Source organism: Myotis brandtii, unplaced genomic scaffold (genome assembly GCF_000412655.1).
Source record: "Myotis brandtii unplaced genomic scaffold, ASM41265v1 scaffold573, whole genome shotgun sequence".
Taxonomy (NCBI): Eukaryota; Metazoa; Chordata; class Mammalia; order Chiroptera; family Vespertilionidae; genus Myotis; species Myotis brandtii.
In genome coordinates this window covers 634,940-659,043 of record NW_005370145.1, presented here as the reverse complement: position 1 = coordinate 659,043, position 24,104 = coordinate 634,940, and the positions used below count along the sequence as shown (strand labels likewise).

At 46.0% G+C, this 24,104-nt stretch overlaps 2 protein-coding genes across 5 annotated transcripts in view; one reads left to right on the top strand and one right to left on the bottom strand.

Annotated features, from left to right (window-relative positions):
- The window catches only part of WRAP53 (WD repeat containing, antisense to TP53), a 15,908-nt gene extending 6,480 nt beyond the window's left edge, over positions 1-9,428 (bottom strand). For both annotated transcript variants that reach the window (XM_005878764.2, XM_014549840.1), the window contains exons 1-3: positions 8,766-9,428; positions 8,501-8,599; positions 8,128-8,239 (exon numbers count right to left, since the gene is read on the bottom strand). In XM_005878764.2, the coding sequence (XP_005878826.1) occupies positions 8,128-8,239; positions 8,501-8,599; positions 8,766-9,169 (615 nt within the window). In that variant the 5' untranslated portion in view covers positions 9,170-9,428. The remainder of the gene's footprint in view (positions 1-8,127; positions 8,240-8,500; positions 8,600-8,765) is intronic.
- Positions 9,429-10,354: 926 nt separating this feature from the next.
- The window catches only part of TP53 (tumor protein p53), a 16,483-nt gene continuing 2,733 nt past the window's right edge, over positions 10,355-24,104 (top strand). Inside the window, exons 1-10 of one of the 3 annotated variants that reach the window (XM_014549842.1) lie at positions 10,355-10,440; positions 13,683-13,791; positions 20,891-20,986; positions 21,090-21,108; positions 21,204-21,443; positions 21,842-22,028; positions 22,108-22,220; positions 22,451-22,560; positions 22,885-23,042; positions 23,139-23,209. In XM_014549842.1, coding sequence (XP_014405328.1) covers positions 13,712-13,791; positions 20,891-20,986; positions 21,090-21,108; positions 21,204-21,443; positions 21,842-22,028; positions 22,108-22,220; positions 22,451-22,560; positions 22,885-23,042; positions 23,139-23,209 — 1,074 coding nt within the window. In that variant the 5' untranslated portion in view covers positions 10,355-10,440; positions 13,683-13,711. Of the gene's footprint in view, positions 10,441-13,682; positions 13,792-20,890; positions 20,987-21,089; positions 21,109-21,194; positions 21,444-21,841; positions 22,029-22,107; positions 22,221-22,450; positions 22,561-22,884; positions 23,043-23,138; positions 23,210-24,104 lie in introns of all 3 variants that reach the window. The other 2 variants (XM_014549841.1, XM_005878763.2) reach the window with 2 other exon arrangements.

Genomic DNA, 24,104 nt, shown 5'->3' with positions numbered 1-24,104 from the left:
ATTAAAGGATGAGACCCTGGCTTTTGGTTTGAATACCTGAGTTCATCATGATGGTGAAGGACTTGGGCTTCACAGGAGGGCTATGAGGTGCCAATGTCCTTGGTGAGGGTGAGTGGGAGAATCAGACAGCAGAAGCCTCACAGGAAAAGTTTTTACCAAGAGAAAGGACAATTGTCTGGATATAGCATTTGGGAATGAGGGTTCCCCTCTCCCCCTAATGAAATATGTAGGGCACATAGGATGCACAGTCTTCTCTGGAGAAGGCAAGAGGGGAATAAATGCCTCAGGCAAGAGCCATAGGGAGGAAAGTTCTCAGAAAAGAGGCTGGGGAGTTGGGAATAAGAGTTCTAGAAATGGGAGAGAAGGGAGGAGAGTTATTGGGAAACTATGCTGGGAAGAAGCAGTATAGGGATATACCCCAAAAATGCCCTCCAATTTCCCCACCTATATAAACTTTATCCGTTTCCAAATACTAAACTTTAAAAAGGGAATATCTAATGAATGAGGTTGGGCTAGACATGGTACGCCCACAATGCTAACAGCATTTTAAAAAAACACAAAAACTTTTAAAACAAATGGACTATCTATATCACAAGACACACAAAACAAATATATATATATATAAAATATAGTTTTATTGATTTCAGAGAGGAAGGGACAGGGAGAATCATTGATTGGCTGCCTCCTGCACACCCCCCACTGGGGATCAAACCTGCAACCCGGGCATTTGCCCTTGACTGGAATTGAACTTAGGACCCTTCAGTCTGCAACCGACACTCTATCCACTGAGCCAAACCAGCTAGGGCCAAAACAAATATTGATACTGCTTGACCTATGGTATTTCTTACTCATAAAATTTCTCTTGCCCTAGCTGGTTTGGCTCAGTGGATAGAGTGTCGGTTGCAGACCGAAGGGTCCTAAGTTCAATTCCAGTCAAGGGCAAATGCCCGGGTTGCAGGTTTGATCCCCAGTGGGGGGTGTGCAGGAGGCAGCCAATCAATGATTCTCCCTGTCCCTTCCTCTCTGAAATCAATAAAACTATATTTTATATATATATATATTTGTTTTGTGTGTCTTGTGATATAGATAGTCCATTTGTTTTAAAAGTTTTTGTGTTTTTTTAAAATGCTGTTAGCATTGTGGGCGTACCATGTCTAGCCCAACCTCATTCATTAGATATTCCCTTTTTAAAGTTTAGTATTTGGAAACGGATAAAGTTTATATAGGTGGGGAAATTGGAGGGCATTTTTGGGGTATATCCCTATACTGCTTCTTCCCAGCATAGTTTCAGCTCTCTATCTCTCTCCCTTCCTCTCTGTAAAAAATCAATAAAATATTTTTTTTTTAAATTTCTCTTATGAAAAAAATCTTCATCAAAACACTTCACTGAATAATTTATATATAAATATCCTAGAAACAACCCAAAATGTCCAAAACAGAGGAATAGGTAAGAAAATTATCGCCGAAACCGGTTTGGCTCAGTGGATAGAGCGTCGGCCTGTGGACTGAAAGGTCCCAGGTTCGATTCCAGTCAAGGGCATGTACCTGGGTTTCGGGCACATCCCCAGTAGGAGATGTGCAGGAGGCGGCTGATCGATGTTTCTCTCTCATCAATGTTTCTAACTCTCTATCTCTCTCCCTTCCTCTCTGTAAAAAATCAATAAAATATATTTTTTTTTAAAAAGAAAGAAAAAAAAAGAAAATTATCTATCATAAGTACTCAGTGCATTATCGCACACCATTAAGACTGAAGCACCATGAGAAACATTTAGGATATGATTATTCTAAAAACAGCAGTATACCAAACCATCTACTATAGGATTACAGCCACTTAAAGAGCTTCAGTACTTATACAAAGCTTTAAAAAAAAAGTAGAAAAATTTAAAGGGCTGCATCTCGTAGAGTGCTTAATGATGACTTTTTCCTTTTTAACATTCCTATTTCTCTTAAATGAGTTTGTGCAATAAATTCTCAACCTCCCATATATTCAGTGTCTCATGTAACTATCCCTGCTCCTGAACTCTTCTTTTTTATTTTTAAATCCTCACCTGAGGATGTGCTTATTGATTTTAGAAAGAAGGGAAGAAGGAGAGGGAGAGAAAGAGAAAGATCAACGTGAGAGAGGATATCAATTGGTTGCCTTCCGCATGCACCCCAACTGGGGATCAAATCTTCAACCTAGGTATGTGCCCTGACCAGGAATTGGAACCACAACCTTTTGGTGTACAAGATGAAGTTTCAACCAACTGAGCCACATCGGCCAGGGCCTGAATTCTTCTTTCAGGATGGCTGCACCGCAGCCACCTGGCCCTGAGAACCACTGGTTTCTGTTCCAGGAACCAGGGTATGGAGTGCCTTATATTTTGCACTGAGAACTCAAAGGTCTGCAGCCTCCAATCTTACAGAGCTGCAGCTGGATAAGCATTTAGGACCACCCCCAGAGCTGGACACCCTACTTCTTTAAAGAAGCCACCAAGAATTTCTTTAATTCTCACCCCCTCTCCCCAGTACACACCTCAAGGACAGGAGATGGGTGTCAACTGTGCTCCCCACTATAATTTCTAAATCTTTTCACTTCTCCAAACTCCAGCTTCTCTATAGTTCCTGCCATCAGTCTAGCTCCCCACTTTTTGTCATTCTCCCTCATTCACTGAGACTTTATCTTCTGGTTTATTATCTCACTCCCTATAGATACTCCTGTTATTCTTGGTGACTTTCACTTCCACTGGGACTTTGAACTTGCTATTCTCCCTGCCCAACTGTCTTCTTTCCCAAAACATCAGCTTGGTTCACTCTCTTCCTTCCTTCAGATCTCTGCTCAAATGTCATCTAAATAGTGAGGTCAGCTCTGGCTGGGTGGCTCAGTTGGTAGGAGTGTCATCCTATACACCAGAAGGTTGCGGGTTCAATTCCCAGTCAGGGCACATACCTTGTTGCGGGTTTGATCCACATGCTGGGCGAGTATAGAGGTTTCTCTCTCTCATCGAAGTTTCTCTCTTTCTCCCTTCCTCTCTCTCTAGAATCAATGAATCCTCAGGTGAGAATTAAAAAAATTACTTGGACATAATCCTTGATTGCTTTTTCCCCCTACACCTCCACATTCAATTGACCTCCAAGTCCTACAAAAGATACTTCAAATGCATCCCTATCCCTCCATCTCTCTTGACACCACCCTAGCCCAAGTACCATATATATGTTTTACTTTGTTGTTTTAGTTGCCTGTTCCCCACACTAGAATACAAGTTTCACAAGGACAGGGACTTTTGCCTGTTTTTATTTGACTAATCCTCAGCTTCTAAAACAGGGCTGGTACATAGAACGTACTAAAAAAAAAAAATAGTGCTGAATAAACGAATCAATGAAAGAATGATGCATCCATCCAATACCATGGCCTTTCCCATTCCTTTACCTCCTTAGCAGCCACAGCTATAACTGACACCATGATTGAGTCCTGGGCCTTGTCACCACCAGTCTCTGGCTACCATCTCCAACCAATCCTGCTCGCTTGCTCTGCCATTTCTACCACAATTAATCAGCTTCATCAAAAATATATTTACATCATGGCTGGTATAGCTCAGTGGTTGAGCATCAACCCACAAACTAAGAGGTCACTGTTTCCATTCCCAGTCAGGGCACATGCCTGGGTTGTGGAATCGATCCCCAGTGCGGGGTGTGCAGGAAGCAGCCGATCAATGTTGATGTTTCTCTCGCATCTATGTTTCTATCTCTCTATCCCTCTCCCTCCCTCTCTCTCTAAAAATCAATAAAAACATATTTTTTTGAAAGACACCCTTGTCTTTCACCCCTGACAAACCCCAACCAGACTATCCTCCATGTTTGCACTCAACTAATATCAGTGACTGCTAGTGCTTATTGAATACTTACTACATCAGGCACTGTTTTAAGCACTTTACATTAATTCTTTTAATTTTCACAACTCTGTGAGGTGAGTGTTATTATTATCATCCTCATTTTAAAAACTCAGAAACTGTGGTCCATTACCTTGCTGGGGAAAGATGCATAACCACGCTAATTGTTTTGACTTTAAATGGATGGCAACACATTTCTAGTGAGCAATCCTCCACATGCTATGGTTTTGATCTTCAGCTCTCCAGGACCAATCCTTCACTCCTGCTCTCTGCCCACAGGCCCTCTTCCTTCAGCCGATAAGCTCCCTTTATGCTTCACTGAGAAGCCAACAGAGAGACACTGAAATCTTCCAAACACCAAACAGGTGCCTCTGAATGCATCTTCTACCTTTCCTTCTACAGCAGCGGTTCTCAACCTGTGGGTCGCGACCCCTTTGGCGGTCAAACGACCCTTTCACAGGGGTCCCCTAAGACCATCCAGCATATCAGATATTTACATTACGATTCATAACAGTAGCAACATTACAGTTATGAAGTAGCAACAAAAATAATTTTATGGTTGGGTCACAACATGAGGAACTGTATTTAAAGGGCCAGAAGGTTGAGAACCACTTTTCTACCGCAAGGGATTATCCTGAACCTATCAAAGACCTCTAATGTACTCTAGAGCCTGTCTTCACCCAGCTACTCGGTGGCTTTGTTAACCCTTCTCTCTCCTAGAGCACCAATTCCTGTCTACTGGAGTTATTCCTGACAACACAGAGGCAACCATTAACCCTTTTTTGGACTCACAGTGCCTCTGGTCAACATTCCATTTCTGTTTCCTGTCATAAGAAAAGGAAGTGTCTATATTTCCTCTCCCACCCCTCTGATTGGCTTCTGTTTCTATCACTCCCCTGAAAGTACTCTTGTCAGGATCACTAATGCCTTCTTGGTTTATTCTCTAAATCTGCCTCACTTTCAGCAGCGTTAGGCATGACTCTTTGCCTCCATTTTTGTAGTTTCTTCTGCACTCCTCCTCCATATGCTGGAACGCAGGGCTCTGCTTGAGCCTTCTCCTTCTCCATCTACACTCTCTCTTGAGACGGAATCCACTCTCAAGACACAACATATTATCTACATGCTCCCCCACTTCTCAAAGTATATCCCCAGCCCCAACTTCTCCCCGTAGTTTTACATTTCACATTTAATGTACCTAAAAACTCCTGACTTGTCCCAATACCTTTTTTTAAAATATATGTTTTATTGATTTTTTTACAGAAATGAAGGGAGAGAGATAGAGAGTTAGAAACATCGATGAGAGAGAAACATCGATCAGCTGCCTCCTGCACATCTCCCACTGGGAATGTGCCCACAACCAAGGTACATGCCCTTGACCGGAATCGAACCCGGGACCTTTCAGTCCACAGGCCAACACTCAATCCACTGAGCCAAACCGGTTTCGGCCCAATACCTTTTTATATCCCTGTTTCCTGCTCTGAGTAAATCATACCATCCCTCTGGCAGCAAAACCTGGACACCACACTTGGCTGCTTCCTTCCCTGCACCTCCACATCCAATTGACCTCCAAGTCCTACAAAATATACTTCAAACCCATCCACATCTCCCCATCTTTCCTGACACCACCCTAGCCCACGCCACCATCATTTCTTGCCTGGACCATGAAAAACGCATTCTAATGAGTCTTCCTGATTTCACTGTTGCCCACCCACAGTCCATTCTCTAAAATTCAGCCATCATTTCACTCCTGTTTTAAAACTCTACATGGCTTCCCAAATAAACTCCAAATGCCTTACTGACAAGATCTGACACAATGTGGCTACTGGCCATCTCTCCATAAGCAGCCACCCTTCCCCTCTCACTGGCCTCAGTCCAGGTGCATTAGTCTTCTTTCTGTTCCTTGAACACACAAAGCTCTTTCCCAGCTCTTGGTTTTTGCAAGATCATTGCCTCTCCCCAGAATGCTCTTTCTACAGCTCTTCACATGACTATCTCATATCCTTCAGGTCTCAGTTTAAATGTCTCCTTTTCAGAGGGCCCCTCCCTGACCATTTTATCTCAGTCGTATCCTCTCGTTATTCTCTCCTCATTCTGTTTACTTCCTTCATAACATTTATTATAATTTGTAATGAACTTGGTTATTTATTGGTTTGCATGTTTGTTGTCTATCTCCCAAACAAGAAAGCAAACCAGCTCATCTGTCTCATTCACTTTATCCCAGCACCACACAGTAACTGATATATCGGTAATCATTCAGTAAATATCTGTCGGCACTCTCCCTCTCAGGAGCACGCCCACACCTTTCTTCCTGCTCAGGCATGCATCTCCTAAACTCTAAGGGTCCCCACAAGACTTGCAACCAGGGGAGCAATGGGCAGCGGCAGTTCACCCTGGCTAACCACCTCAACCCGTCTCCAAGGTTCCTTTTCTCTGACTTTCCAGTGAGCCACAGCAGCCCCACCTAGGCTCCCTCCTGTTGCTTCTTCTATCCTAAGCCCTTCCTTGTTTCACTGTGCCCAGCTTTAATAAATGTACTCTCAAAAAAAACCTGGCCCTAGCTCAGTGGTTCCCAAACTTATTTGGCCTACCGCCCTCTTTCCAGAAAAAATATTTCTCAGCGCCCCCTGGAAATTAATTTTTTTTTAAATTTTAATAGCAATTAAACAGAAAGATATATGTATTAATGTTTCTACCTTTTTCGTAAAATATAGTAAAGAAAGGTGTAAATTAGAAACATTGAAGTTTGAAATTATGAAACTATTTATTGAACTCAGAATAGAAAGGTAATACATTATAAACATGATATTATTAATTGTAAAGTGCATATAATTATTACAAAATAAATAAATAATACTCACCAATTATAGTCGCACTATTTGTTAGTTAACTTTAACTTGTCACAATATCACAACAATCTAACTTAGAGTTATATTACGCCGTAATTTTCCCGTAATAATTACAGGAAATCTCCTGATTCATAGCGTGCTCCAAAATCTGCTGGTAGTACTGCCAGTAGCCAGTACTGCCGCTGCCGTTCCAGGCTTTGGCCTTGCGATCGACCAATCGCACGAGTGGCAGTTGCCCGCAGCAATGCTCGTAGTGCTCACGTGTTTTGGAACGGCAATTCAGTGGCACCACGTGAACAGTAGCAGTGCGCGATTGCACATACCTCAATGCAAGTGAGGGAGTATGCGGGAACCGAGCCAACGTCCAGTACGTTGTTCAAAGAAAAATTAAGCGTTATGAGCGGAATACATAAATCAATTTTTCTAAATCTTCTCTTCTTTCTTTTATGCTTTCACCGCCCCCTTACAGTTATTCATCGCCCCCAAATGCACCTGTGGCCATCACCGCTCCCCTGGATGGCTGCAGCGCCCACCAGGGGGCGGTAGCGCCCACTTTGGGAATCACTGCCCTAGCTGGTTTGGATGGAGCATCAACCAACCCTCGGACTGCAGGGTCCCAGGTTCAATTCCAGTCAAGGGCACATATCTCAGTTGCAGGCTCAATCCCCGTGTGGGAGGCAACCAATCGACATATTGATGTTTCTCTTTCTCTCCCCCTCTACGCTCTCTAAAAATCAATGGGAAAATATACTCGAGTGAGGATTAACAAAAAATAAAATACCATTAAAATAAAATTTTAAAAATAAAAAAATCTGTAAGTCAATTAAGTACTGTCACTAAAAGTCACTACTCTTTTATGGAAAACACATATTCCTGACTAAAGAAGGGACAAACATCTCTCTAAATGACTTTATACCCTAGTTCAATTGGTTACAGCGTCCTCCCAACACCAAGGTTTTGGGTTCAATCCCAGTCAGGTTGAATGCATAAATAAGTAGAACAACAAATAGATGTTTCTTTTTTTTTTTTAATATATATTTTTATTGATTTTAGAGAGGAAGGGAGAGGGAGAGATAGAAACATCAATGATGAGAGAGAATCATCAATCGGCTGCCTCCTGCAGGCCCCCTACTAGGAATCCAGCCCACAACCCCTGGCATGTGCCCTTGACTGGAATTGAACCCAGGACCCTTCAGTCCACAGGCCAACGCTCTATCCACTGAGCCAAACCGGATAAGGCAACAAATAGATGTTTCTTTCTTTCTCTCTCTCTCTCAAATCAATTTTAAAAAACAAAATAAAAATAAATAAAGGACTTCAGAATTTAGGATAAAAAATGCTACCTATGGAAATTCATGATGAAGAAGATGTTCAGTGTCTGGTGAAAGGACTGGTTTAGCCCTTACCCTTACCATTTCTGCATATTCCCGCTGTTCCCCTTCATTGTACATCTCTGGGGGTAGGTTATAAATCCGCAGGATGTTATCAGCACTATTGGTCAAGATGCAGGAGCCATCAGGGGCCCTAGGAGTAGGCAAAGGTTAGAAAGCTAGACAGACCTACATTTTCCAAGTGTAGGGCTAGGGCTGAGCCTAGACTCTAGGGAGTAAATTCCCCCCAGAACCCTGAGGGAAGTAGAAGACAAAATCCTAGGTGAAACTGAAGTTCAGTCCAAGAGGGATTCTTACTCCTACTCCCACCTCTGGTGAATCCTTCTCCCAGGTAAATGGGGTATTTGGAGGTGAAAATCCTGGTGTGTTTATCTCCCTGCCCCGTTTTCCTTACCACTTACAGCCTTTCAAGAAGTTCTCAGGCTGGGCGCTGAACTCTGACCAGGAACCACTGAGAAACTGAGGTAGTTGGGAGAAGCTGTAGCTCCAAGTGCTGGAAGGAAGATGGGGGACAACAAACCTGAGTCGCCAAAGCAAAGAGGAAATAGGCCTGGAGAACTGGGACTGAGGACCGGAGGATAAGGGACATCTCACACTTCCATGCATCTCAGATTTCCAATGTCCTCGGATTCCCTCCGTCAACTGCCAGCACCACTTACGTGGACCCCTCCTCCTCAGGAACGGGCTCTTCAGACACACCTTCCATGGCTTCTCCAGGCCCCAATTCTGGCCCGTTCGTTTCCTCCGCAGGAAGGCTCACATTTTCAGAAAGTTCTTGCTCCTTGATTCCAGGGCTCAACTCACTGGGAGTGCAAACCCCTGTTTCCGGGGAAGTGGAGAGAGAAGCTGGGTCCCCCTCCTCCGGCTCCTGGGACACAGCTGAGCCAGCCATGGGATCGGGGGACACGCGGGGCGGATCATCGCCTTCGGATGTCAGTGGCATCAGTTCTGGGTCCGTATTTTTATCCATCGGGGAAGCCTGAGGCGAGAGACGGGCTGAAGCCGGGGCCTTGTCTGCAGACAGGCAGTAGGGCGCTAACGGTGGCTCCTCGGACGTCTTCATACCGCCGAGGAAGCGCGGCAGGCATTGGCCTCGGCCAGGCAGCCCTCTTCCCGCTGGCTGCCAGCTAGCTCCCCGGCCGCTCCGCTTCAAAATTCACCAGGATCCGGGAAGCCGACTCGAGAGACCCACCTGTGTCTCCTTTCCTTTTCCGGGAGGGGGCAGAAGACCCCGGGAATGGAACGTAGCCGCTGGGACACCAATGTTGAAAGCACCGCGGACCTCAGCCGGGTTGGTCCCTACGCGCCACTGGCTCTCGCGAGATCTGGGCCAACCTTTCGATTGGGTCTCCGCATCTCGGCTCAGATTTCGCGGGCGACCCACGGAAGGGGCGGGACCAGGAGTCACCATTCCCATGAAGCCGTGGGGCTTTTGGTGGCTCCTGGGAGTTGTAGTCTGAAAGCGTCCGCCTGGGCGAGAAAAGCCCGGGCTCCCGCGGTCGTTCTTAAAGCGCCTACTTCCCACCTCGGGGGCAGAGGGCGCTAGCGCCATACTTGATTTTACAGGTTTTGAACCTCTCCATCTCGCCAAGTTCCTCAGACTTTCGTCTCTTCGTTCATTAAATAAATATTTATTACTGGGCGCTTAGTTGCTTCCCAGTACTGTACTAAGCCCTGGGACATAAAACAGTGAATAAGAAGTAGACTAAAGTTAACGCTGCTGTGTATTAAAGGCAAGGAACAAATATTTTCAGATAGTAATAGGGCTGTGATGTAGAGTATTAGGGGAAATACATTAGATTGGGGTCTTAATAAAAGCCTTCCCAAAAGGTGGCCCTTTAGCTGAGAAGAAACTACCCAACTATCTGGGAGAGAGGTGTTCCAGGCAGAGGGAACGGCAAGTACAAAGGCTTTCTTCCTTCCACCTTCCAATTGGATACAATGGCAGAAGCCTTCCAAAATGGTTTCCACCAATTCTGTCCTCACGACGTTGGCTCGTCTGACTTCCCCATCGCAAAATGTCGGTAACTACGGCACCAATACAGAGGAATCCTGACTCTTCCCCCTCTCCTTTCCAACAGCCTCCGCCCGCCGGCACATTGCTTGCCCTTACTTGTCATGGCTACCGTCCAGCTTTGTGCCAGTAGTCTCGCAGGGGTTGCTGGGATTGGGATTTCCCCACATCCCATGTGCTCGGACTGGCGCTAAAAGTTTTGAGCTCAAAAGTCCAAAGCCACGGCCCTGGACACAGGTGTTCCCTGGGCCCCCGGGGTCACCCGGCTTCCGGCCTCGGAGCGTGCTTCCCAGGCCGGTGAGACGCTCCCCGAAGCTCAGGTAAGCTCTTGGCAGTGTGATAAGTCCTCTCTGAGTCCAGGAGCTCCCGACCCCGGGTATTTTCAGCGAGGGAGGTGGGGTGCCGGGGACCTGGCGATTTGGCCGGGGGTTCGGGGGAGAGGAGAAGCTTGGCTGGCGGCTATGTTGGCAGGTCGGGGTGTAGATAATGAGGATGTTGGGAACCTGAACACCTGGGCGGGGGAGTGGAACTTGGGGGAACTTTCCGCTGGCCTAAGGGGTTCTTCCCCACCCACCCATTCCTGTCCCCATGCCAGGGCCGGGAGCGGGGAATCGTTAAGTAACACGGTCTGGAACAACCAGCTCTAGATTTTATTTTTTTTATTGTCTAAAGTTTTACATGTCTCCTTTTTCCCCGATTGACACCACCACCACCCCCAGCCCTTCCCACCCGGGGCATGCCCCCATTGCCCCAGTGTTTCTGTCCACTGTTTATGCTAATGTGCATGCATACCAGTCCTTTGGTTGCTCTCTAACCCCCCCTCCCCTCCTTGCCATTTGTCTCTGGATCTATTCTTGTTCATCAAATTATGTTGCCGGCTCTAGATTTTAGAGCCCAGGGTACCCTAGTGAAATCTCCGATTGCATTCTGAAATGATTATTCGGGGCGATCTGAGCGCCCGCGCTGCTAAGGCAGGTCCCATAACTTCCGGACCTTTGTCCTCCCTGGAATAATTTTTCCAACCGGCTCTGCTAGACGAAGAAAATCCAATCAAATACTGTCAGTCGTGGAAGTGGGCAATGCGAAAGGAGAGGTTTGCCCGCGAAACGCGCGTGCTTTATCCGGGTCTGAGAGGCCCGGAAGCCCTGTTATTGTTTGGCTCTACTTGTACATGTCTGCCACTTGCAGGACCACTTCCGGTTTCTTCCTTGGGGCAGCTCATATTTACCCGATGGAAGGGAACGAGAAAGAGAGAAAATGCCTTTTAAGCTGGTTCCGATGACCTGTGGAGGGAAGCCGATAACCCCCTCCTCAATTTTTTCTTTTTTCTTCCTGGACTACTTAATCACGGCTTGCAGGGAGGACGGGCGTGTCTTTGTTTTGATGCAGATCTCTACCCCTCCCCCTCTCTGAATGGTGTGCTCCGCCCTGGGCGCCTACCGTCTGGGCGGGCGCTACCATTGCGCGGGAGGGGTTTTATTTGTTTGTTCCTTCGTTTGTTTGTTTTTAAGTGTGCGCAGGGCAACCCCTGGGTATTTTCGCGAATGAGTACGTTTGAGAATTAAACGATGAAAGCGTGTAACGACGGTTAATTTGTGGCGGAGAAACAACTTGTATGCGGTTTGGACTAAACCATTCCGACTCGGGACGCAGACTGAACGTCGTGAAAGCGGAAGGGGCGGCCCGCGGTCCCGAGTGCAGCGCGCGGGTCCGGCTAGTTGCTGCCCGCGAGAGGCAGAGCCCCGCCAAGTCCGAGCTTAACCGTTTCTCCCGCATCGTCACCCCTCAATATGCGGTCAGGCTTTTCCAGTCGCTGACGACGCACCTGCTAAAAACCAGGCGCTGCGCGCACCCAATGTGCTTTTTTAATAAATTGAGGCCGCATTCATACCCACTGCGATTAGATGAGTTTTGGCATCTAACTACCGTGTAACGCCTTTCAATGTAGAGTATTGTCATCGTCCCAGAAAAGTTTCTCATGCCTCTTCCCAGTGTCTTCTCTGACCCCCACCTTTATTTTTATTTCTGTTTGGAGAACTTAATATAAATGGAGTCATAACAGTATGTGCTTCTGTGTGTCAGGCTTCTTCAGCATGATTTTTGTGAAACTCATCCCTCTTATTGCGTGTATTGGTAGAGTATCAGTATTTTGATACTTTTTTTTATTTAGTATGTGACATTGGATTGTTTATTCTCATTTTGATGGCCTCTTGAGTTGTTTCTTGGTTGGGGTTATTTTGAATAAAGCTATTAACTTTTTTTAACATAATGTCTGTTTTTAAATATATTTTATTGATTTTTAGAGGAAGAAGGGAGAGGGATAGAGAGAAACATTGTTGGGCTGCCTCCTTTGTGGCCCCTACTGGAGATGGAGCAAGCAATCTGGGCCTGTGCCCTGACCAGGAATCTGACGGTGGTCTCCTGGTTCATAGGTCATTGCTCAACCAACAACTGAGCCACACCTTCCAGGCGCTATTAATATTCTTGCTCAATTCTTTTTGTGGTCATAGGTTTTCATGTTTCTTGTTATAAGAAAATTATAATTTTCAAAGTGGTTGTATCATTAACAGTTGGCATGTGCTTATTGGCCATTCCTGTCATGTGAAGTGGCTCTTCAAGTCTTCCCCATTTTTAAAATTGGTTTGTTTGCTCTTTTTTTAAACTATTGATTCGTAGTATTTTACATATTTTGGATATGGATATCTTTTGTCTGATACAGGTGGGAGCTTTTTTTCCTTTTTAAAAAATTTTTACAATAGAGGAGAAAAGGGGGCATCAGTAATACTTTCAACAATAAAGAAAAATTGTTTAATATATTTTTATTTATTTCAGAGAGGGGGAGAGAGATAGAAACATCAATGAAGAGAGAATTATCAATCGGCTGCCTCCTGCACACCCCACTCTGGGGATTGAGCCCACAACCGGGGGATGTGTCCTGACTGGGAATCAAACCGTGACCTCCTGGTCGACACTCAACCATTGAGCCACACTGGCCGTGCAACAATAAAGATAAATTTTTAAATTTTTTTTATTCGTTGATTTTGCAGAGAGGTGGGGAAGGAAAGAGAAACATGTATTTACGCATTCGTTGGTTGATTCTTGTATGATCCCTGGCCAGGGATCTTACTCGCCACCTTGGGGTATTGGGGTGACACTCTCACCAACTGATCTACGGGGCCAGAGCTGATACATGTATTTCCTACTGACCTGTTGCTTGTCTAGAGGAGGAGAGTCATCATTTTAAGTGTTTGCTGTTACCTGTTTAGGAAATCTTATCTCAAGGTCATGAAAGATACTCTTGTACACTTTCTCACATATTGTCTTCTATAACCTTGATAGTTTTCAGTTTTGGTTTTTGTTTTTCTATGTGGATATCCACTTGTTCTAGCTCCACTTTTTGAAATAGTCTTTCTTTCTCCCACCGAACTGCTTTTAATTGAAGTGTTTGGTCCATTTACATTTAATGCAATTATTGTGAGGTTTGGGTTTAAGTCTGCTGTCTTAATGCTCTTTTCTGTCTGTTTTATTCTTGGTGGGGGCTAAAAAAATATTAATACCTCAGACACACACAGGGAGAAGGCCATGTGATGGATGAAAACAGATGGGAGGGATGCATCTACAAGTCAAGGAACACCAAGGATTGCTGGAGACCACCAGCAATTAGAAGAGCGGTATTGAACACATTCTCCCTAGAGCCTCCAGGAGGAAACAGCTCTGCCAACATCGTGATTCTGGGCCTCTGGCTTCCAGAACTATGAGATGATAAAGTTCTGTTGTTTTAAGCCAAAAAAAAATTCTAAAATTAATACCTTTCCTCCCACCTTCTAAGTTCTAGCTGAGCTAATAATTAAATTGAGACAGATTAATAGAAGAAAAATCAAAGATTTAATACATGTGCATGGGGAATTCACATAAGACACTTTGGAGAAAGAGGAGGCGGGTATTACGTTTCATAAATGAGAATGGGTGAATCTGGGAGAGTGGAACATCCATGAAGCAGAACATACAGCAAGAATTTTCCTGTGAGGCAACTCTGAGATAACGGAACACAGCCAGTATCGATCTAGCTAACAGGCCCCTTCCTGCAGCCCTCTTATTCACCATGCTTAGTTCAAATTCGGCTAAGGAGAACATTCTAAGATCTCCTTCCTGAAGCAGGTGTTTCTGTTTGAATCTCTTGGACAGACAAGGGTTAGGGTCAAAAGTTCTGAGTCTTGTTTCTTAATAAACAGCTTAAAATCAATATCCCCAAAAAAGGAAGCTTCGGGTGGGGAAACTTTGGTTCCCTGCCTTCGCTTCAAACATTTGACAAAGAAACACTACCAATCTGTAATTATAAAGGAGGTGATGTTGTCCAACTCATTTTTGTGAGGCGAGGATAATCTTGATAACAAGCCCAAATCAAGGATCTTACAAGAAAAGAAAATTAGACCAATATTCCTGTTAGCATATATGTGCAAAATCTTACACATTTTAGCAAATCAAACCTGATAATATACAAAAATGACCAAGTGAAGTTTATCCCTGACTGCAGTGTTGATTTAACATTCAAAAATCAGTGTAATGTGCCATGTTAGCAGATTGATGGATTAAAAACCCTATGATGGCCCTGGCGGGTGTGGCCCAGTTGGTTGGGCGCCATCTCATACACTGAAAGTTTGCTGGTTCGATTCCCATTCAGGGCACATGCCTGGGTTCTGGCTCAATCCCCATTTGTGGGGGGAGCTGGGGGGGGGGGGCATGCAGGAGGCAGCAAAACCAATGTTGCATTCTCACGTATCAATGTTTCTCTTGCTTCCTCTCTATTTAAAAATCAATAAACTATTTTTTAAAATCCAATAATCATTTTAACAGATGCATAAGAAGCTGATGACAATATGCAACAGCTCTTTGTGATTTTTTTAAAATATGTTTTTATTGATTTTTAGAGGGAGGGGGATAGAGAGAGAAACATCATCGATCGGCTGCCTCCTGCACGTCCCCTACTGGGGATCAAGCCCATAACCAGGTATGTGCCCTGACCAGGAATCGAACCCTTAAAGAAAAACCAACCTCCCAGCAAACTAAAAACAGGAAACTTCCTCAGTCTGATAAAGGTCACCCCCAATCAAGTTACCATTAGCAATATACATAACTAGAGGCCTGGTGCACAAAATTTGTGTGTGGGGGGGGGTCCCTCAGCCTGGCCTGCGCCCTCTTGCAGTCCAGGAGTCCTTAGTGCTGCTACGCTTGCCAGCCATGAGCCCAGCGTCTGGCTGAGAGGTGCTCCCCCTGTGGGAGCATACTGACCACCAGGTGCAGCTCCTGTATTGAGCGTCTGCCCCCTGGTGGTCAGTGCACGTCATAGTGAGTGTTTGAGCAGTCAACTATCTGCCCCCTGGTGGTCAGTACATGTCATAGCAAGTGGTTGAGTGGCCTTAGCATATTAGGCTTTTATTATATAGGATAGTGACAGGCTTAATGCTTTTCCTCTAAGATCAGGAACTAGTAAAGGATTCCACTCTTGCCACTTCAGCATTATACAGGCAAGAAAAATAAGTAGCCCGGCCAGCGTGGCTCAGTGGTTGGGCATCAACCTATGAACCAGAAGGTCAGGGTTCGAGTCCCGTTAAAGTTGTGGGCTTGCTCCCCAGTGTGGGACATGCAAGAGGCAGCAAATCAATGACTCATCATTGATGTTTCTCTCTTTCCCTATCCCTTCCTCTCTGAAACCAATAAAAATATTTTTTTTAAATAAGTAAACATTATTATTGGAAAGGAAGAAATAAAACTGTTTTACTCACAAATGGCGTGATTGTATACACAAAAAATCTTAACAGAAAATTATTTTAAAATCATCAGAACTGGCAAGTGATTATAACAGGATCACAAGTTTCAAAGGCAGTATAAATAAATTGTATTTCTGTATAATAGCAACCATTGAATCTGAGCTCGAAAAATGAATTTTAAAATAGCATCCAAAACATGGCATATTCAGGGGTAATTTAACAAGTGATGGACAAAAGCTCTGTATTATAAACTGCAAAATATTGCTGATGCCTGGTCGGTGTGGTTCAGCATCGACCTATAAACCAGGAGATCATGGGTTCGATTTCTGGTCAGAGCACATGCCCAGGTTTCTGGCTCAATCCTCAGTAGGGGGCGTACAGGAGGCAGCCAATCAATGATTCTACGTATTTCATTATTGATGTTTCCCTTCCTCTTTCTGACATTAACAAAAACATATATATGTATGTATATATCCTAGCAGGCTTTTTGTAGAAATTCACAAGCGGATTCCAAAATGAAAGAGTAATACAAAGTTAAAGATTAAAGCTACAGGAGGATAATCAGCGAACAGAATACAGTCCAGGGAAAGACACATAAGTGTAGTCAAATGATTTTCGACCAAGGCCCCAAAGTGAATCTGGGAAAGAGATTATTTTTCTTTTTTTAGATTTTCTTATTTTGGAAAAATGCAGACAAGTACAAGCATAACAACACTCATTTCCACCAAATAATTATTTTGTCTTTTTTGTATCCATATTTTAATTGCACAACTAATGTATGGATAAGCACTTTATTTCATTTTTCTTTGTTAATAAAGCTAAAATTCCCAGCCCCATGAGCAAACATATCCCCTCTCTGAGACATAGTTTTGTGAATTTATTCTTTTTGCCTATCTTTCAAATTTTAACATACATATGATTTTAAGCAATAAATAGTTGTTTTGTATTTTTAATTTGCATAAACTACTTACATTACTGTGTTTTGCTATTTTCTAGCAAATTGTATTTTTCACTCAACATGTTTCTGAGTTATATCAAGTTACACATATAGAAAATTCATTTTCATAAACTCTGTACTGAGTTTCTCTTGTGAGTGAGTGTATCACATTTAACTAGCCATTCCTGCCCTGGCCCAGTGGTTCAGTTAATTGGAGCTTAGTCCCATACAGCAAAAGGTTGCAAGTTCAATTCCCAGTCAGGGCACATACCTAATGTCGGTACTCACGGGAGGCAGTGAATCCATGTTTCTCTCACATCGATGTTTCTCCCTTCCTCTTTCTCTAAAATCAATTTTAAAAAACACACCACATATCCTCAGGTAAAGATTAGAAAATAATAATAGCCCTAGGGTCTCGGGTTCAATTCCCATCAAGGGCACCTACCTTGGTTGCAGGTTCCAGGTCCAGGCAGGGGCATGCAGGAGGCAGCCAGTCAATGTTTCTCTGTCTCACCCCCTCCCTTCCACTCTCTAAAAGTCAATGGGAAAATATCCTTGGGTGAGGATTAACAAAAATAGTAATTTAGCCATTTCCTACTGGTGGGTAGTAATGTTCCTTGTCACCTGCCATTAGGAACAACACTGACATGAATTTTTGTGCAAGACTCCTGCTGCGCCCAAACAACCATTTTCCTAGGAGCCTAACTGGCAGTGGTCTTGCTAAGTAGTACAATGTGTATCTTCCAGAATCAAATTTTTTTACGCCAGACGCTGGATGAAGCCTTGGGAGCACAATTATTTAGACTCTATTTGAATTTTAGATCCTGCGTGTAGCCACCGGCTTCGTAGAGTCTAGTCCCTGGCCCTCCCCCTAGAGCAGTGATGGTGAACCTTTTGAGCTCGACGTGTCAGCATTTTGAAAAACCCTAACTTTGGTGCCGTGTCACATATAGAAGTTTGTTGATATTTATTTTATATATTTAAATGCCATTTAACAAAGAAAAATCAACCAAAAAATGAGTTCGAGTGTCACCTCTGACACGCGTGTCATAGGTTTGCCATCACTGCCCTAGAGAGCTTTCTGAGCTTGGCTGACTTAATGCCTGTAACTTTAGTTCCCTCAGCTGGTGATGATACCTATCTTGGCTTTTTGAGAGGATTAAAGGGATGAGCCACTGAAAGCATTGGACCTATGAGCAGCAGCCATTGTTAGGGTAGTTGTCTGACCTGCCCTTGTAGTCCTGAGTCCATCGCCTCCCCACTGGGACTGCCTGTGTAAACATCCTTCCTCCTCAACCTCTGGAAGGTTTGGTTCAGCTTCTGGCAATTTTAGTATCCTGGCCTCCTAATGCACATGCCACATGCCCGTAGGAAGTACCCACTCCCAAAAGGTTTCCCAGGATAACTGCGCCTGCTTTTTTTTTTTTAATATATTTTATTGATTTTTTACAGAGAGGAAGGGAGATGGATAGAGAGTTAGAAACATCGATCAGCTGCCTCCTGCACACTCCCCACTGGGGATGTGCCCGCAACCTAGGTACACGCCCTTGACCGGAATCGAACCCGGGACCCTTCAGTCCGCAGGCTGATGTTCTATCCACTGAGCCAAACCGGTCAGGCTGCTTTTTTTTTATATGTATATTTTTTATTATTGACCCTGTGTGGAGAAGGGGGAGGGAGACAGAAACATCAATGATAAGAGAATCATTGATCAGCTGCCTCCTGCATGTCCACACTGAGGATGGAGCCCATAACCCCAGGCATGTGCCCTGACCGGGAATTGAACCGGGACCTCCTGGTTCATAGCTCGATGCTCAACCACTGAGCCACGCCAGCTGGGTTGTACCTGCTGTTTTTAAGAAGCATTGAGAGTTTAGTTGCTGCCCAGTGGGACTGACACCTTGGGCCCACCATGCCAGGACAGCCCCGCTGGCATGTTTACTGAACTGAGTTCCCTGCAGGGGGTGAACCAGCATTAATGGGGCAGTACCACAAAAGTCCCACCCACTCACAATCAGAGTTCTCACTCTAGAATAATAATATAGAACAAATAAAATGGAATTATCATACAAACAGAAGCATTTGTTAAGCTCTTACTATGTAGACTACTACTACTATTTTTTAATTTTTTGTTAGTCATCACCCGAGGACATTTTCCCATTGATTTTTCGAGAGCAGGAGAGACAGAGAAAGAGAGAAACATCGATTGGTTGCTTCCTGCATGTGCCCCAACCAGAATCGACCCCGGGACCCTTCGGTCCTCGGCTGACGCTCTATCCACTGAACCAAACCGGCTAGGGCAAATCTAGAGATTTTTACTTATGAGCCCCCTTCCATAAAAGTCTCAGAAGTTGCCGAAACCGGTTTGGCTCAGTGGATAGAGCGTCAGCCTGCGGACTGAAAGGTCCCGGGTTCGATTCCGGTCAAGGGCATGTGCCTGGGTTGCGGGCACATCCCCGGTGGGAGATGTGCAGGAGGCAGCTGATCGATGTTTCTAACTCTATCTCTCTCCCTTCCTCTCTGTAAAAAATCAATAAAATATATTTTAAAAAAAAAAAGTCTCAGAAGTTTTTGTGATCACTGATGAGAGGGACCCTGGTACTTCTCCCCCAGGTCCCACTGGTCACTCCTTCGCCACCGCCCCCCCCCCTTGCCTTGCTCCTTGCAGGCACGTGGTTCTCCCCCATCAGTTTGGGGAGTTCTGGCAGGTGGTCCTTTGCCAGCCTCTTAGTTGCACGATTTTTGTTCGCTAAAATCTGTACCTGAAGATTAACCTGTAATGAAGTAAGCATCTTACCCCGGACAATTCATTTAGTTGCCAATGAGCTCGACCAGGTGCAAGGCGTTATGCGAATACTATGATGAACAAGATAACTTCCCTGTCCTGAGGATGTTTTTTGTTTTGTTTTGTTTTGTTTTTAAATATATTTTATTGATTTTTTACAGAGAGGAAGGGAGAGGGATAGAGAGTTAGAAACATCGATGAGAGAGAAACATCAATCAGCTGCCTCCTGCACACTCCCCACTGGGGATGTGCCCGCAACCCAGGTACATGCCCTTGACCGGAATCGAACCTGGGACCTTTCAGTCCATAGGCCGACGCTCTATCCCCTGAGCCAAACCGGTTTCAGCCTGAGGATGTTTATATTCAACTAGAGCAGCGGTTCTCAACCTGTGGGTCTCGACCCCTTTGGCGGTCGAACGACCCTTTCACAGGGGTCGCCTAAGACCATCTTGCATATCAGATATTTACATTACGATTCATAACAGTAGCAACATTACAGTTATGAAGTAGCAACGAAAATAATTTTATGGTTGGGTCACAACATGAACTGTATTTAAAGGGCCAGAAGGTTGAGAACCACTGAACTAGAGGAAACAAATGCACAAGGAAAGGTCTCAGACCTAATGAGTGCCCTGAGAATTAAGAGGGTGGCAGTTTGGCGAGCGGTCGCTGAGTGGTCTGGGAAAATATCCCCGAGGAGGTTTTCAAGTTGAGGTCTGCAGTGATGGCACAGCCGTGTTCCCAGTAGAGGGAACCAACAGTTAGGTGAACTGGGGAGTGTTAGAAGGGCAGCCACAGCCAGTGTAGCCGGAGCCTCAGGGAAGGGGAGCGTGCTGGGAGATGAGATCAGAGAAGCAGGCAGGGGCCTGGTCATGGGGGTCGGAAAGCATACACTCCTTCAGGAAGCTTTGCGATGAAGGGGGTCGAGGGAGGCGTCTTCCCCCAGACGGTGGGAGTGGGCTGAGAGTTACTGCATCCTCAGCAGGAAGGAAGGCAGAAGTAAGGTACAGTTTCCAGGAAGGCTTGTGGATTCATCGGTGGGAAGATTGGAAGTCCCTCTCCGGTTATTTTTTTATTTTATTTTTTTCTCAAGCAAGTGTGTAGTAAGGCTGGTGAGAGGAGGGCAAGGAGCAGCCTGGGTTGTGATAAAGGATTTGAAGAAAGAAGTTGTGAACGAGCCCTGCTCCTCAGGAAGTCGGGGGACTCCCCTTGTGTCAGACCCTGATATGGTGTTGGGCGTGTTGCATGCTGGATCCTCACTTTTCCTCCCCCCACCGCAGCCACACTGCCTTCCAGGGAGCTGCAATGGATGACCAACAGCCAGAAGTCATGGACCCCCCTCTGAGTCAGGAGACATTTTCAGACTTGTGGAATTTGTGAGTAGTCCTCCTCTCCCCCCCCATTCCCCAGCTCCCTAGGAGTAGAGGCCTGTAGAAAGCGAGAACCAATACTGACTTTCTTTCCGCTCTTGTCTTTCAGACTTCATGACAATGATCTGGTAAGGACTAGGGATGGGGAGGGACCGGGGGCCACAGGGCAACAGCCTGGGGACCTAGCCCTCTAACTCGTTTTCCTCATACACAGAATCCTGAGGACTCCCAGGCAGTGGGTGGACTGGGCTGCATGCCCTTCGACCTCGAAGACTGTCTGGCCAACGGTCCAAATGAAGCCTCCAGTATGGCAGCAACTCCTGCACCAGCAGCTGCTGTCCCAGCACCAGCCACCCCCTGGACCCTGTCATCCTCTGTCCCTTCCCCGAAGACCTATCCTGGTAGCTATGGCTTCCGTTTAGAATTCCTGAAATCTGGGACAGCCAAGTCTGTAACCTGCACGGTCAGTGGCCCTGGGAGGCTGGCTTCCATGTGACAGTTCAATGCCTGACCATATCCCCCTGAGTTTTTCTATTCAGAACACTGGAATCTCTCTCAGCCTTTGGCTTGTCTTTCTACATTCTACCTGTTTAGTCTGTGGCCTTGACCTCTGTCCCAAAGTTGAATTCTCTCCCTTGACCTTGGGCATCATACTCTCAGCATCTCTCATGAGGCCAGGGAACTTTTCTTTCTCTCTTCGCCCTCTTTCATTCCTTAGCTTTTGTAAATTAGCTCCTGGGACACAGGTCTCCAACTCTGCCATCCCTAGCCACCCTCCCCACACAGTACATGGCTTTCAGTTGGTGCTTAAGCAGTGCTTGTCCCCTGACCTCCCGTTCCTTCTTTCTCCTTTTCCTACAGTACTCCCCTATCCTCAACAAGCTGTTTTGCCAGATGGCAAAGACCTGCCCGGTGCAGCTGTGGGTCAACTCCCCACCCCCGCTCAGCTCCCGGGTCCGTGCCATGGCCATCTACAAGAAGTCCGAGCACATGACGGAGGTCGTGCGGCGCTGCCCCCACCATGAGCGCTGCTCTGACTATAGTGATGGTGAGCAGTCGGGCTGCAGATGGGACAGGGCTGTGGCCCAGAGTCCCCGGGTGCCTGATGCTTTCCTAATTGCTCTTAGGTCTGGCTCCTCCTCATCACCTTATCCGGGTGGAAGGGAATCTGCGTGCCGAGTATTTGGATGACCCAAACACTTTCCGACATAGTGTGGTGGTGCCCTATGAGCCGCCTGAGGTCTGGTTTGGCAACTGGGGTCTCTGGGAGGGGGGGGGGGGGGGGGGGGGGGGGGGGGGGGGGGGGGGGGGGGGGGGGCAGTTAGAAGGGTTTGTCAGTGGCCGCCCAGCTGGGATGTGTGCAGAGCAGCAGATGGGTGATCGCCATTCCACAGCTGCAGAACTGTAGCTCACAGAGGCTACAGGCTTCAGGGCTGGGTGACCTCACCTGGGGCCTCTGTTTTCTCCCAGGTGGGCTCCGACTACGCCACCATTCACTACAACTTCATGTGTAACAGCTCCTGCATGGGGGGCATGAACCGGCGGCCCATCCTCACCATCATCACACTGGAAGATTCCAAGTAGGGACTCGAACACCACCCTTTATGCTGGCATGCTCCTCCCTAGCCTCTGCCTGTCTCTCCCCTGCGCCCTACCCCTCCACCGTTTCTCCAGGGCTACCAGCCATCCTTCCCTCTCCCATTCCTATATGTAGAACCTCCTTGTTGCTCCCCCCGTTTTCTTTTCTCTGGCTTTGCAACCTCTAACCTGTGGCTTCTCCATAGGCCTGGCCCTGGAGCTTAGGCTCCACATGGGATGAAGGTGTTTGGGAGTAGGTGGGGCCTGGTTTACATGTAGTGCCCACCTTCTTACTGCCTCCTGCTTCCCTCTCCTTGCCTGGGTAGTGGTAATCTGCTGGGACGAAACAGCTTTGAGGTGCGTATTTGTGCCTGTCCTGGGAGAGACCGGCGCACAGAGGAAGAAAATTTCCGTAAGAAGGGGGAGCCAAGTCCCAAGCAGCCCCCTGGGAGTCCCAAGCAGCCCCCTGGGAGCACTAAGCGAGGTAATAAGCAAGCAGGGCGAGGGGAAGTAGAGGAGGGAGAGAGGGTGTAATTCTGCCCGGATTCACCCTTCTCACCCTTCCTTACCTCTTTCCCAGCACTGCCCACCAACACTGACCCCTCTCCTCCGCCAAAGAAGCCAGCGGATGAAGAATATTTCACCCTTCAGGTACCACGTCTGGGAAAGGAAGATGGGCAGTCTCTTGCCCCTACTTGGTGGGATCGGATAAGGGCATAAAAGATGTGAATGTAGCAGGTGTGAGGGTAGGCCCATCTATCCTTTCTCTGGTCTTGACCCACGGTCTTGAGATTAAGTTTCAACTTGAGCATGTGGGTGTGTCTAGTAGAAACGTAATGAGCCTGGAATGAAGTTGCTTCCAACTTTGAAGGCAAGGACCATGTGTGAGTCATCTCTGCAGCCCCAGCATCTAGCAAAATATCGGCACCTTTGTTCAGGCTCAACACGTGCATTGAACGATTAGTTGGAGGAAAAGGAACTTTATTTAAGGCCCAGCCAGAAAGAAGCCTGAGAGGTTTAGTAAAGGTGACGGTTTGCCTTCCCTACCAGCCAAGGAACCATAGTGCCTTCTAGAAGCTGGCAGCAGCCACCTGCTGGTGACCAGCAATGACAGCGACTGGGAACTGAATTCTGCCAGTAATCCGGATGATGAGCAAGGAAATGGATTCTCCTTTAGAGCCTCCAAAAGAATGCACCTGCTGCCACCTAGGTTTTTAGCCCAATGAGATCTGTGTCAGATTCGTGACATACAGAAGATAATAAAAGTGTGTTGTTTTAAGCCACTTTAAAAAATAATAATAATAAGTTTCAAGTCTAGCATTCAAAAATGCTATTTTCTTCCTGGCTGCTTTCCCTGCAATTAGGGGGCAGTGGTGCCTAGAGACAATGGCTCCTGATGATGTCTGATTTCAGGATGCAATCTTGTACCATAACCTACATTTTAAAGCAGTGGTTCTCAACCTTCCTAATGCCGCGACCCTTTAATACAGTTCCTCATGTTGTGGTGACCCCCAACCATAAAATTATTTTTGTTGCTACTTCATAA